At 35.7% G+C, this 13,578-nt stretch overlaps 1 protein-coding gene and 1 pseudogene across 1 annotated transcript in view; one reads left to right on the top strand and one right to left on the bottom strand.

The window, feature by feature from the left end:
- Positions 1-13,578, top strand: part of MALRD1 (MAM and LDL receptor class A domain containing 1) — a 790,469-nt gene that overhangs the window by 369,514 nt on the left and 407,377 nt on the right. The window contains exons 26-27 of the mRNA XM_064590300.1: positions 3,715-3,962; positions 7,938-8,229. Of these exons, the coding sequence (XP_064446370.1) occupies positions 3,715-3,962; positions 7,938-8,229 (540 nt within the window). The remainder of the gene's footprint in view (positions 1-3,714; positions 3,963-7,937; positions 8,230-13,578) is intronic.
- On the bottom strand, positions 12,467-12,608 carry LOC123845183 (U2 spliceosomal RNA; annotated as a pseudogene).

Here is a 13,578-nt window from a genome sequence, read left to right as displayed (position 1 = left end):
AGGTCACAACTCGGTTCTAACAAGTCAAAGGCTCAAGAACCCTTATTGAATTCATAAAAGAGGAGGACACAGGACAACTGTCCCCAACATTGAAGAGCGGCAAATGAACCCAGGGAGTCACACATGAGAAGATTAGAGACTCAGGAGCAGAATCCACTAACAGAACCAGCGCCCGGGTACAAAATCTGAATTGGCGTTGATGAAGTGCTGGAGTTGCCACGTGGACAAGCCTGAGAGTTCACTTCAGGAAACCCACTTATCGGGACACCCTATAATATTGTGAGGTAATATTTTGTGTAAATATAATATTGTGAGAAGTTTGACCATGTTCCCAGTAAATATTGGAGAAAAATCTTCTGCTTCCAACAGAAGGAGGTGGAAAAACACCATTTTGAGGTATCACGGAGCACTCTGCTCTTCCTCACAAGGCATTCCCTCAGACAATGAAAGCCTCACCTGCCAGGGTATTCTCAGAGCCTAACTGACCTGGTGGAAGGGAATTCTCCATTGCTAACCCTCTCTAAATATCTTGTTCCACGTAAGGTGGGGGGCGGGGGGGAGAAAAAAAACTGAGAAACGCTTGTTAGGTTCACAGTCCAGAGATACAGGTTCACTAAAAGACTGAGATCTAATCATAGAATTGTAGAATACCTCCCCTTTCCCCACATTAAGGCCTATTTACAGCAGTACCTTTTACCCAGTTTATCATGTCCAGCTATCAAGAAAATATCACATGGCCTGCTGAAAGGCAAAACCAACCAAAAAAACAATCAAAGAAACACCAAGACAAAAGCCCATAATTTGAAAAGAGAGAGGAAGCATCAGAAAGAGACATGGCAGGGATGTTGGAATTATCAGACCAAGTATTTAAAATAACTATGATCAATATGCTAAGTCCTGTAGTGGATGAAACAGCATGCAGGAAAAGATGGGCAATGTAAATAGAGAGATGGAGATCCTAAGAATCTGAAAGAAATCCTGGAGATCAAAACCATTGTGACAGAAACGAATAAGCTTTGGTGGGCTTATTAGTAGCCTGGACACAGCTGAAGAATGGTATCTGAGCTAGAGGACATCACAATAGAAATCTCCAAAACTGAAAAGCAGAGAGAACAAAGACTGAGAAAACACAACAGCATACCCAAAGACTTTACAACAAAAGGTGCAACGTGTGTAGTGGGAATACCACATGGACAAGAAAGAGAGAAAGGAACAGAAGAAAGATTTGGAGAAATAAAGACTAAGAATTTCCCCCAAATGAATGTTGGACACAAAAACACAGCATAGAATGTAAAGCAGGATAAATGCAAACAAAACAAAATAAAAACATAAAACAACCAACCAAACAAAAAATGACCCCTACACCTACATATATTATTTCCAAGATACAGAAAATCAAAGTAAAATCCTTAGAGAAGTCAGAGGGATAAGACACTTTACCCATAGAGGAAAAAATGTAAGGATTATACTTCTCAGAAATTATAGAAATGAGAAGAAAGTAGATTGAAACATTTAAAGTGTTATGGGGGAAAAACAAAAAAACTAACAACCTTGAATTCATATCCTATGAAATTATCCTTCTAAAATGAAGGACAAAGACTTTAACTTTCTCACACAAACACAGATCAAGAAAATTTTATTTTTTTGCCAGAAAACCTACTTTAGAAAAAAAAAAAGTTAAGTTTTTAGAGGAAGGAAAATAATCTGTCAGAAACTCAAGTCTACAAAAGGGAAAGAGAGCCCGAGAGAAGAAGTGAAGGTAAAATAAAAACTTCTAAAGTTACCAAGGATAAATAAAGGAACCATCTAACAATAAAGGAGTCACTTCCGCAAGGAAGCATGACAATCCCTAATGTGTACGCACCTAATAGAACGTCAACAACATCAAACAAAAACTAATACAATTGCAAGAACAGATGAATCCACTACCATAATTGGAGATTTTTACACCCATCTGTTAGAAATGGATAGATCCATCAGGCAGAAAATAAATAAGGTCATGGTTGACCTCAATCATTCTTGCTGTCGTGGAAGTAGAAGAAAACACGAGCAACGTTTGTAATAAGATATTTTTAGGACCCTGGGAGAGATAGTTGGTATTTCATGCAGCGTCACATATTTAATTTCTGCAAATTATTGTAATTCCAGTTAATACACTTTTTACCTTTTCTGTTTAACAATTTTCGCATCTCTAAAATGAGGATTACGTTTAAAAAAAAAAAAAGTTTCAGTGATTAATGACTTTTGCTTTAGGCAGCATTTCCCAAGCCAAACTGTATTGAATAAGAAGCTTCCTAAATTCCCTACCAGACCCTGAGGAGCAAAGATGAGAAGAAAGAAGAAATAAAATTATGTCGACCAAATAGGTGTTTGGAGGAGGAAATGTGTGTAATGGTAAAATATCTTCTCATTGATTTTGGGACTGGGAACCAGATCTGTGGAGAAATAAATTTGCACAAGCCATGGAAATAGCTATGTGTAGCGAACTAAAATATTCTTTTTTCTTTTAGTCAAAAATACTTTATTCAGAATTTTGATGTTTGGGATATTTGTTAAAAATATCAGAAGGCTCTAAAGCACATGCCTAAATAGGATCACAGATCACTATAAAACTTAATGTTTCATTATTTATTTAACCAAGGTGGTAACAATGGATTTCATAGGCAAAAACATCAGGTTATCTAGTTGTTAGCAAAACTTTGCTCCTTTAATTTTGAGAAATTTTAACTGTTTCACATAGTCAAAGACCTGATTAAAGACAAAGCAGAAACTTTGCCTACAATTTCTTATTAAGAGCAGAGCAATAATCCAAGAAAACTTTGTCTTTTTAGTAGAGAGAGAAGCCGAATTTCAATTTTATATCAGTGTACTTTTAAAGCTCATTTATTCCAATCCTAGTCAGTCCTCACCCTGGAAAAAATTTTTCCAGAGATTCCCCCTCACAAATCTTTTACAAGTTTTTTCTTTTTCTTTTTCAATACAGATTTTGTTGTAAGCCTTCTGTGTTTAAATAAACAGTTTCATTTTAGGACAAAATCACTTTCTTTTCCCTCAACAAAAATGTATTTTCATTCCTTATGCCTTTTTATACACCTCTTACTTTCTTACATACAGAGTTGCTTCCCTGAGCCATTCTAGCATCTTAATTACATTTATTAGAATTTTAATTCTTAGAAACTTTAGTTTCTGAAAACTAAGTAGTAACAAATTGTGAACTGTCCTACTCCCACATCTTCACAAGCCTCTCTAGATAATCAGCTTTTTTTTACCTGAACTCATTAGTTCAATTCAAGTTGCGATGGGTGCAATTTGCCAGCAAAAATGACCTAAGATAATGGTTGATTTTGTCTCTGGAAGTTTTCATGGCTAATCGTTAAGAACAAGTTGGTTAAAAGATAAAAAGTTTTGTAGACAAACTATTAAATAGCTTTCAAAATCTTTGGTCACCTAACACTTTGAAGTTTTGCTAGATTAAATGATAAATAGAGTTGAATTTATTGGATATATAAGTCTTTTCCAAATGAGATAAAATGCTGAAACATTAACTACTAAACATAGGTTTAAAATATTCTATTTTAGTGTTGATGTCAGGATAATCTTCTAAGGTGTCGACTATTACATGATGTGTCAAGATCACGGTAATTTTGGATTGCATATCTTAAAGTCCGTTAATTTCCTTTTTCTCTTTACCATAAATTGGGAAATGTTTTCCAGGTACCTCCAGTGGGCGCTGTGACTTTGAGTTTGACCTTTGTTCTTGGGAGCAAGAGCAGAATGATGACTTTGACTGGAATCTGAAAGCTAGCAGCATCCCTGCTGTAGGCACAGAGCCAGCTGCTGATCACACCTTACGAAACTCCTCTGGTCATTACATCTTCATAAAGAGCTTGTTTCCTCAGCAGCCCATGAGAGCAGCCAGAATTTCAAGCCCAGTCATAAGCAGAAGAAGCAAAAACTGCAAGGTAAGAGAAAAACCCAGAAACGTTGTGAGTGACTGCTGAGAGCGCTAATACAGAAAATAGGATGGCCAAGACCAGACCAAAGCTGAGATTGAATTTCTTCAACCTAGGATATGTATGGAAAGGAGAAAAGTACAGTAAGGATGAAAGAGAAGGATTGTTAGAACTGGGAAGAATTTATCCTATTGATAAATTCCATAGGTATTTGAATTTTGAAAACCACTGGAAAACTTCATGGTTTTTATCTGTAAACTATGGATAGTACAGAAGAAGTAAAATGCAGTTGCTTCCCCTCAAGGAATTTAGTACTCACTGGAATTATGAGAATTTCACTGTCAGAAAGAAAATTCAAGTAGTATATAAATATTCCCAAGAAGGAATGTTAGAGATAGTTGGAGCCACTATAAAGTGGTTGAAGAAGTCTTCATGAAAAAGGAAAGACTAAAATTAGCACTAAAAAAGGTAGAAGAACTTCTGTAGGCGGGAGGGAAAGATGGTTTGGCTATTATCCTGTGTAGCTTTAAGGAAAATGTTAGTACTATTGAAAGTATAAATAGGATTGTATGGTTCTTTGGGACAACCACCCTCTATGATGACTGTGTATCTTCAGGTCCTTCACTTTTCTTTCTTTTTTTTTAAAGATTTTATTTATTTATTTGACAGAGAGAGACACAGCAAGAGAAGGAGCACAAGCAGGGGGAGTGGGAGAGGGAGAACAAGCAGGGGGAGTGGGAGAGGAAGAAGCAGGCTTCCCACTGAGCAGGGAACCTGATGTGGGGCTCGATCCCAGGACCCTGGTACCATGACCTGAGCTGAAGGCAGATGCTTAACGATGAGCCACCCAGGTGCCCCAGGTCCTTCACTTTTCTTTATTGATTGTTTTTATTTTTATTTATTTATTTATTTATTTATTTATTTATTTTTTAAGATTTTATTTATTTATTCATTAGAGACAGAGAGAGAGAGGCAGAGGGAGAAGCAGGCTCCCAAGGAGCAGGGAGCCCAATGCAGGACTCGATCCCAGGACCCTGAGATCATGACCTGAGCCGAAGGCAGACGCTTAACCATCTGAGCCACCCAGGCGCCCCTATTGATTGTTTTTATGTCACAAAGGATTTGAGTCAGCTGAGTTAAGATCTAAACTTAGCTTTACATATAATGTAAATTAATCTCTCAGAGATGACTTCACAAGAATCTTGCTTACAAGAGAATGGTATATGAATAAATGTGCCATTTATATTTACAATGAGAAATTCTGTCTCCATAAGATCTGAACACACATATTCTGACTGGTGAGTTCTGTGTTTGAACACTGAAAGGAAAGCAAATTACATTCAGAAAGTTGTCAGCTGATCAAAGAATCAGGCTGGAAGATAATAGCATGATTGAAATCTTTATTGTCTTCAAAGTATAATATCCTTGTGTACCCGGCTCCACCACAGAGCCCTATCCATCACAGAGCCCTAACCTTTGGAAGGAGGCATTTTAAACCTTTTCCCTAAGGCTCCCCAAATTCCCTGCACCCATTACATGGCTCTTCTGTTTTGTACTGGGCAGCCTTCACTTCCTACCATTGTTATGGTTTTAATACATGCTAAACTTTTAGTTTGTGTTGGAAGTTTTTCTGTCTTATCTTAAGTTGATTTCCTAGTTTAACTCTTAGTGGGTAACCTCATTTCTGTTATCTCTTGAGGCACATTTGATAGAATTTTCTGCAAGAGAATGACATGATCAGATCAGAGTTTTAGAGTTAACTCAGCAGTCTAAAGCAGATATAACAAATTATACAGAATAACAATAAACTTTATCAAATTAGTTTAGCAAACAAATGAATTTTAATCAAATATATTTCTTGTCTGTTTTTGTTGTTTTCCAAATTCCTTGATAACTCTCCAGAACAAAGCCCAAGCACACCAGATTTTATGTCGTCTCTATCTATAAATCTCTCTACATCCATAGATATTCTGAAATTTACAAATTTGTTTTAGTCTTAGAAAGCTAATTAAAAATTAAACATAAAATGTATAACATTCCAGCTTCACTTCTTGGCTTTTCTACTTAGTCTTCCTCTGAAAATGCTCCAAAGGTTTGTTTTTCATACTGTAGTAACTCAGGATTTCATCCATCTCTATTTTTCCCTGGTCCTGGAACTGTAGTCCCCCACTGTTTTAAACATCTGTGTGAGAATAATGAAATATGCCTAGAAGAAATGTCAAAAAATTAATGATGAATGGTTCATTTTATGAATATTTATGATATAGATTGAATACAAAGAAGTGAGGAAAGGTCATGCTGGGAATGATTGTGTCGCTCATATAAAAAATATGTATATCAGGTAAGCAGAGTGACCTCCCAAATTTCGTGAAAAAAATTTCTGTCCCTTGACCTTGTGGAATACCTTCAAGCAGAACAAAATCAAATTGAAGACTTTTCTTCCTTTTTGGGGATGGGTGGTGGGAGGAATGAGACAGATCAATGTGGGAAGAAATGAGACCTTTGAGTAACTCTGAAATTTCCAGAGAAAGTGCCTCTCTAGACGAATCTCATACGTAGCAGAGTTTTATTCCCTCACAGTGCCCTGCGATTAGACTATGTTGTTGTCAAGTGTTTTCTGTAGAAATAGAGGTGTTTATATGGTTGCATGTTAACTACATGGGATCATTCAAAAAATGACCTCAAGAAGAAAGGGAAATATTTATTGCAATTAGAAAGGTAGGCCTCAGATTTGTTGCCCAAATAAGACAAAACAAGACAGACCATTAGAAAGGCCATGTCTATGGCTGCAGGGGATCCATACAGACATGTGTTATGGGCATCAGACCGTTTTCTCTGGTATCTGTTGATGCTGTTCAAGAGGTTGGCCATGGGCGCCTTATGTTTCTTACTCTAATGAGTCATATAACCCAGATTTCATGGGTCCTCTCTCAGAACAAGTCATAATGGTCACAGAGCTCATGTTGGGAAGGTTCATCAACAGAAGAGACAATTTTGGATCACAGAAGAGTACCTGAAGGTTTCATCAGCGAGGAAATTTGAGAAGAGTCATTTCACATGGCTTACTTATTCTAAGTTGGTGCTTTTTGAAGTGTGCATTGCATATTTTGTTTAATCAAATTCTTTACCCTTAAGCACATTCATTTCTTTCTTTCTCTAGGGTATAATAATACGTGACTGCTAGTGTTTCAAAAATACCTTTTTTCTGGTGAGTGGGGATCACTCATCTTTACTATGTTCCCTCATTCATACACATGACAAGACAAAAGCTTAAAAGTGCTGTGTAACAATTACTTCTAACAATACCCTTCTGTGTAACAATTACTAAAAATTTGGTAAACTCCATCTTTGAAACACTGAAGTGTTAATCTTTGGAAATACTTATATTAATTTTTCTTAGTGGGGGGCATGCCCAAGGCTGCTCTCTTAGATCATGTTTCTAGCATTTCAACTAAATTTGGATAACTGCTGTTCTGGTAGTTTGGTGGTATATAGTGGAGCCCTGAAGATGTAGATCTAAAAATGTGTTTCTAGTGCAAGAATATGGTAGAATAAGCAACAGAGTACTCTACTGTTTTGAAGAAAATGCTTTAAATTTTATGAGACCAAAAATGGTCTTCTTTAGTTCCTACTATTGCTTAATCATGAAAAGTCTTTAGATGATAGATCACTTTTTAATGATGTTTTATTCCTTTGGCAGTGGACTTTAAGAGTTTATTGGGAAATTCTCCATTTAGAGGTCAGAGAAAGAAAATAAACTCAGCTCAATTTTTCACCTAAATTTCTGTTTGATTCTTACTGCTCTTATGATTTAAGGCTGGCCTGACTTCACTCAGTATTAGAGTACTCACAGAACAATAGGGCATGCAGATCTAGTTTTCCTTTGAGAGTCTGTTAATAAAGGAGAGGGCAATATGATATAATTGAAAGCAAAGTGGAGTTAATCGTACTAATTAGATACAATATTCCTATTTTTGGTTACAGATAATTTTTCATTATCACATGTATGGAAATGGCATTGGGGCACTCACCTTGACCCAGGTATCAGTCTCCAACCAAACAAAGGTCCTACTTAACCTCACTGTAGAACAAGGCAATTTCTGGCAGCGGAAAGAACTATCACTGTCTGATGATGAGGACTTCCAACTTAAATTTGAAGGTCGAGTTGGTGAAGGACACCATGGTGATATTGCCCTGGATGACATTGTGCTTACAAGGAGTTGTCTATCACCCCAGTTCTCCATGAAAGAAGAACTTGCAGCACCTCTTCCAACAGGTACATTTTAAGTTGTGATTGCTTGGTATTTTTACAGCTTGGTGGAAGGGAAGGAAAAAAATGGAAAAGAAATGATATAAATACCTAGTAATTCATTGCTTTCATAAAGAAAAAAATCTAAAAAAAAAAAATCTTTCAAGCTTTGACACACAATGCTGTCCTCCAAATTTTCTCCAAGCTTCAGTGTGTTTACCAGTTTCTGAGTTCTATTTAGTCAGGTGCTTCTTAGATCAGCAAAATAAGAGAAGACTGCTTTGTTTGCAGTCTGATTCAAAATTCAATCCTTAACAAATATCATTTTACCCAATAAAATATAAGAACATCAAAAAAAAGAGTTATTTGGTTTTAATTAGGCATGACTGTGGATGTGCCATTTATTCTTTTTAGACCTGCGGACATTGCGATTTGAACTCTTGTATTTACATATTCCAATAGTTTAGGAGATTGAATATGTCCATATACTCTTTTAAACTAAAATATATTTTGGTAATTTGTCTAAAGAATTATATTAAAATGTTGAGTTGGTGTATGTTCAATATAATATGTATAGTGACAGTGTTTTAAGAAGTGGAAATAGCAAGCACCATTAATCTGCATGATATATTAGGGATATGGAATGAAAACAAATGCTGTGTATGTTATTAAAATGAAAAAAAAACCCAGCAGATTTTGTCAGTTGATAGGACATAGTAATATTTAAATCATGAGTTTATTGAAGAAACCAAAAGTGCCATTCCTTTGGTATATAAATTATATCTTTTTTTTCCACCTTCCTAAACTCTGTATCTTTTTTGTGTGTCTTTGTAGCTTTTTTTTTTAATTAACATATAATGTATTATTTGTTTCAGGGGTATAGGTCTGTGATTCATCAATCTTAGACAATTCACAGAGCTCACCATAGCACATACCCTCCCCAATATCCATCACCCAGCCACCCCATCCCTCCACTCCAGCAACCCTCAGTTTGTTTCCTGCGATTAAGAATCTCTTATGGTTTGATAAATTATATCTTTTATAATTAGTGAAAATGAAAGTGCTTTAAAAAGAATGAATGTTTGCTCTGGCTTTTAGCATGGTAGATGGAATAAGGAACATTGCATTTCTGCCTTTACTTCTCCATTCATGTCAAAGGGAGTATTTTAATTTGGTTAAGAGGAAGTTTCTAGATAAATGTTTCCCGCTTGACTACTAGTTGAACAGAGTCTTTTCCTGACATGTTTCCAGCACTACGTGAAATAGTATAGAGAAAAACAATGAACATTTGAAGGCTGTTTAGGGATAAGTATCCTCATGTAATTGTAATGAGGAGCATTTCAGATACCTCAGACTTCATCTACTTCCTTGAGAAAAGCTTTGCTTTCCATTCTGTGTTGACTATTTGGATGGCAGCTGTACTAGCTTGTGTCTAGGTCTGGTCTTTTGAAAAAATAATCTTATAGCATCTAAGTAGTGAGGGAGCAAGTTTTATGTTGAACCATGTTCAAACTTTAATGAACAACTACAAAGTGGGATGTGTGAAGGACAAATCAGTCTTGTTGGGAATATCAGATTCTTAAATTGTGAAATCTCGGATAAAAGTTAGTTAAAAACAACTTCCAAAAGGAAGATTACAAAGTATCTACAAAGTGGTATAAAATGTATATTATCAAATGAAGGACACATATTAATAATGGTAGAGTTCTTTGTATATCCTTATGATACTTGAAGTATCATCTTAAATTTTTTGATGAATGGAAAATAAAAGAATCTCTGCTCTTAAGAATAACTCAGTATGGTAAGGGGGAATAGGAAAAACACCTTGAGTAACTCTAATATTAGGTAGGCTATAATTAAATGCCAGGAGAAATACACAAAACGTTATGAGGATGCAAAGAAAATGAAGAAAACCCCCAGTTGAGGACATCTGATTCGAGGCTTATTTATAGGATGTGCAGGAGTTTGGAACCTCACCTAGGCCTTATAGGAGGGAAAGACTCTTCAGTTTGCTGGATAGGGGCAACATGCATGAGTGCAGTAGACTGAATAATGAATGTGGGCACACCTAAAGCATGAGGCAGGAGAAGAGGGTGTCACACAGGCTGCCAAGGTGGCCTGTCCTGTGAGTGGGTAATTTGGCTAAAGCAGGAACCTAGTATCACTGAGTGTCTGCAATAATATTACAAAAGAAATAGGGAGCTAACCTGGGACCACCTCGATTATTGGTTTGTTTCAGTTTTTTCCCAAAATGAACATGCATTGAAAACATATTGACTAGCCTTAGGAAACAAAAAAAGAAAGAAAGAAGGAAGGGAAAGTAAAGAAAACAGTAAGAGTTAAAAAGGAGATACAGTATTCCTTTGCATAAAGTATGATAACTGGTAGAAATGGCTGTGGTAGAAAGACTCCAAGAGGGGGGGGAAAAAAGAAAAAGAAACAACCAAATGTCTTTATTTATATTATTAATGAACACTGAAAAATAAGGTGAAATACTTTAATTTTTTCATGACCCCCTTAGCTACAGTGCCCACATTCAAATGCAGCAGATGAGAAATATGTGTGTATGGAGTTAACATTCCTACAGACTATTGGAAATATTTTTAATTGTGCCTCCAGAAACTAAAAGTATGTGCCTTTCTCTTAGGAAAAGTGAAAAGCTACAGCTTGTTTAGACTTGAACTGTGAAGTGATTCTGACAGACTATGACTTCATCATGAGTTTAGAGGACTCTGTTGGAGTCACTGATATTTTTAAAGGAATGGTCTCAAAAAAAAAAATAAAAAATAAAAAAATAAAGGAATGGTCTCTCTCTATGTAGATTTTGTGGGGTGGAGGAGGGTGGTATCCTGAACACACCACTGATACCGTGAATGTCTAATGGAAGTATAAAGAGAGTCACAAATGTAAGCCACATATGTAATTTTTCATTTTCTAGTAATTATATTTTAAAAAGTGAAATTAATATATTTTCATTAACCTAATATGTCAAAAATATTATCATTTCAATACAAAACATTAGAACAATATTAATGAGATATTTTACATTCTGTATATTTTATACTCACAGCACACTTCAAGTGGGATTAGCTACATTTCATTTGCTCAGTAGCCACTTCTGGCTAATGGCCACTGTAGTGGACAGTCCAGGAGGGGAAGTGAATATTCTAGGGCATTTTCAGGTCTGTCTACAGGTTTTCATTAGTTAAGGCAGAGTTTGTGAATATCCAAGAATTGCAGTTGTATTCTTTTTTAAATAGAAGCACAAATACGTTCCCCAACACCAAATGTGAAAGCATAGGTACCATGTTTGAGCAGACTAGCTACTAATCTCAGACTCCCTTCTTACCACTATGTATTACATAACTGCCCTGAGACTCAGTTTCCTCATCCATAAAACAGAGAACGTATCACTTATTTCTTAGGCCCCTGAGAATAAAGAGGTCACTGCCCATGTAATTTGCCTAGTCTCATGTCTGGTACATGGTAGATGTTTATTCAATAAAATGAACTCATATTATCCTTTATTTTGGGCATCTTTGCCAGTTTTCCTTAGATGGCATAGATATTTGAGGGTAAGCTTCCATTATTTGCACTTTATTAAGAATATGTTTCTATAATATGTTTTGACAAAAAGGTTTTTTCTGCAGAGATCACAAACATATAATTTTTTCATGTTGCATTGTGATTATTCAATCTTATCACTTACTGACTGTCTAAATATTTTTGGTGTGTCATGAATAACGTGTGTGTATATATGTATCTTGGAAAGGCTTAATGGTTGCTAATTTCTCTTTACTGCAAAAACACTTAACTTGGAACTTGCACAGATTGAAGAAGGGTAAATGGCGTTATGTGCCGTAAACAGTGGCTACGTCCATTAAACTTTTGAAATAACTCTTATTCACATACTTTTCATCGATATTCATGTGGGTAGGCTAAGAACTCCATCAAAGATAGTTTAAAATAGAAAAGAGAAGAGGTGGCAAAACATACATATGTAGGAAGATGCAATTGAACTGAATCTGGAATCAGTGATTCTAATTAGTCAAATAAGACCCAGGGCTTTATTAGCAAAAGTAATATTAAATTACTATTAGGTCTGTAGAGGTTATATTTAAGATCTTATTTTGATGGCATTTTTGTTAATTGCTAAGTGATGATGGATAAAAATAATTGTTTAATGAATTTTAATAAGAGAAAGGCAACCAAGATCCGTCTTCTAAATGTCCATATTCAAATTTAGTCACTATCATACTCTCTGTATTGTTGGCAGACATTTAATAAAAATTCTGAGTATAATGAAGGAAGGGAGCAGGTGTATGTGTGTGCGTGGGTGTGTGTGTGTTTTAAACTGATAAGAACAGATACTACACTTGATCTTAGCCAAAAGGCCGAGAAGCGATTGTATGTGTGTTTTAGATCCCCACAGTCATTTCCAAATATGAGTTATACAACAAATATATTTTGAGATATCACATGCTAATCAACTTTTGCTTTAAAAAAATGTAAAGCAATGGCTCCTCTTTGAGGTCACGCATTTCCCTGAAATATTTGGCAGTAGTTAAAAGGCTGCTACCTACTAATGAGAGTGCTGGCAAAGCAGCTCAGGCAGAGTCCTGAGTTAGGAAAATCTGGCTGATTGTGCTTGGTTCTAATTTAGTGAACCCTGCACACAATGCTTAGTGCAAAATGCACGTGTCTGAGGTTTAAAGATACGGACATGGACCTTTGCAAGGCCCACTACATGTGTAATGTCACCTGATCTACTTAACCTCTCTAATTCTTATCTTCCTTGTCTCTAAAAATGGGACTATTGGAATTTACTCCTGAGTGATTTGAAAAATAGTTAAGATAATAATATGCAGTGTGTTTTAAACAATAGTTGGCAAATAGTTGGTGTTCAGCAAATGTTACTTCCTTCTTTTTTCCTGTTACTCCTCTTCCCTGCTAGAGAGATTATGAAGTTTAACTGTGTACATGTTGAAATTTATTAAAAACATATTGTCTACTCACTGTTTTTTCTCCATTGTGTTCCACTTACTGCTCAAAGCAAGGGTTCAGACCCCCTTTGCATTTCTCATTCCCTTCAAAGAAATTGCTCTCACAAAAGCCCCAAATACCTCATTGCTGAATGAATTACTAAATTCTACCCCTGAAACTAATAAAAAATGAATTTGCTGATTTCATTTATTAATCATGCAGAGGAAATAAATATTCCTGAAAATCACAGAAGTGGATGACTTGGTTGGGTATGATATGTAGAGGGAAGGTGAAAGAAGTTCATTTTTAAATATACAGGCGTACTCTCTTTAAGAGAGTGTTTTCTAAGTTAATGTTACAGTAGAATAACTCTTGGTTTTTAATACTCAAATT

This window comes from Mirounga angustirostris, unplaced genomic scaffold (genome assembly GCF_029215605.1).
Source record: "Mirounga angustirostris isolate CCGP_5_RB_7025 unplaced genomic scaffold, mMirAng1.0.hap1 SCAF_5, whole genome shotgun sequence".
In the NCBI taxonomy this organism is placed as follows: Eukaryota; Metazoa; Chordata; class Mammalia; order Carnivora; family Phocidae; genus Mirounga; species Mirounga angustirostris.
Note: the sequence above shows the minus strand (reverse complement) of the source record. Positions and strands in the feature narration are given on the sequence as shown.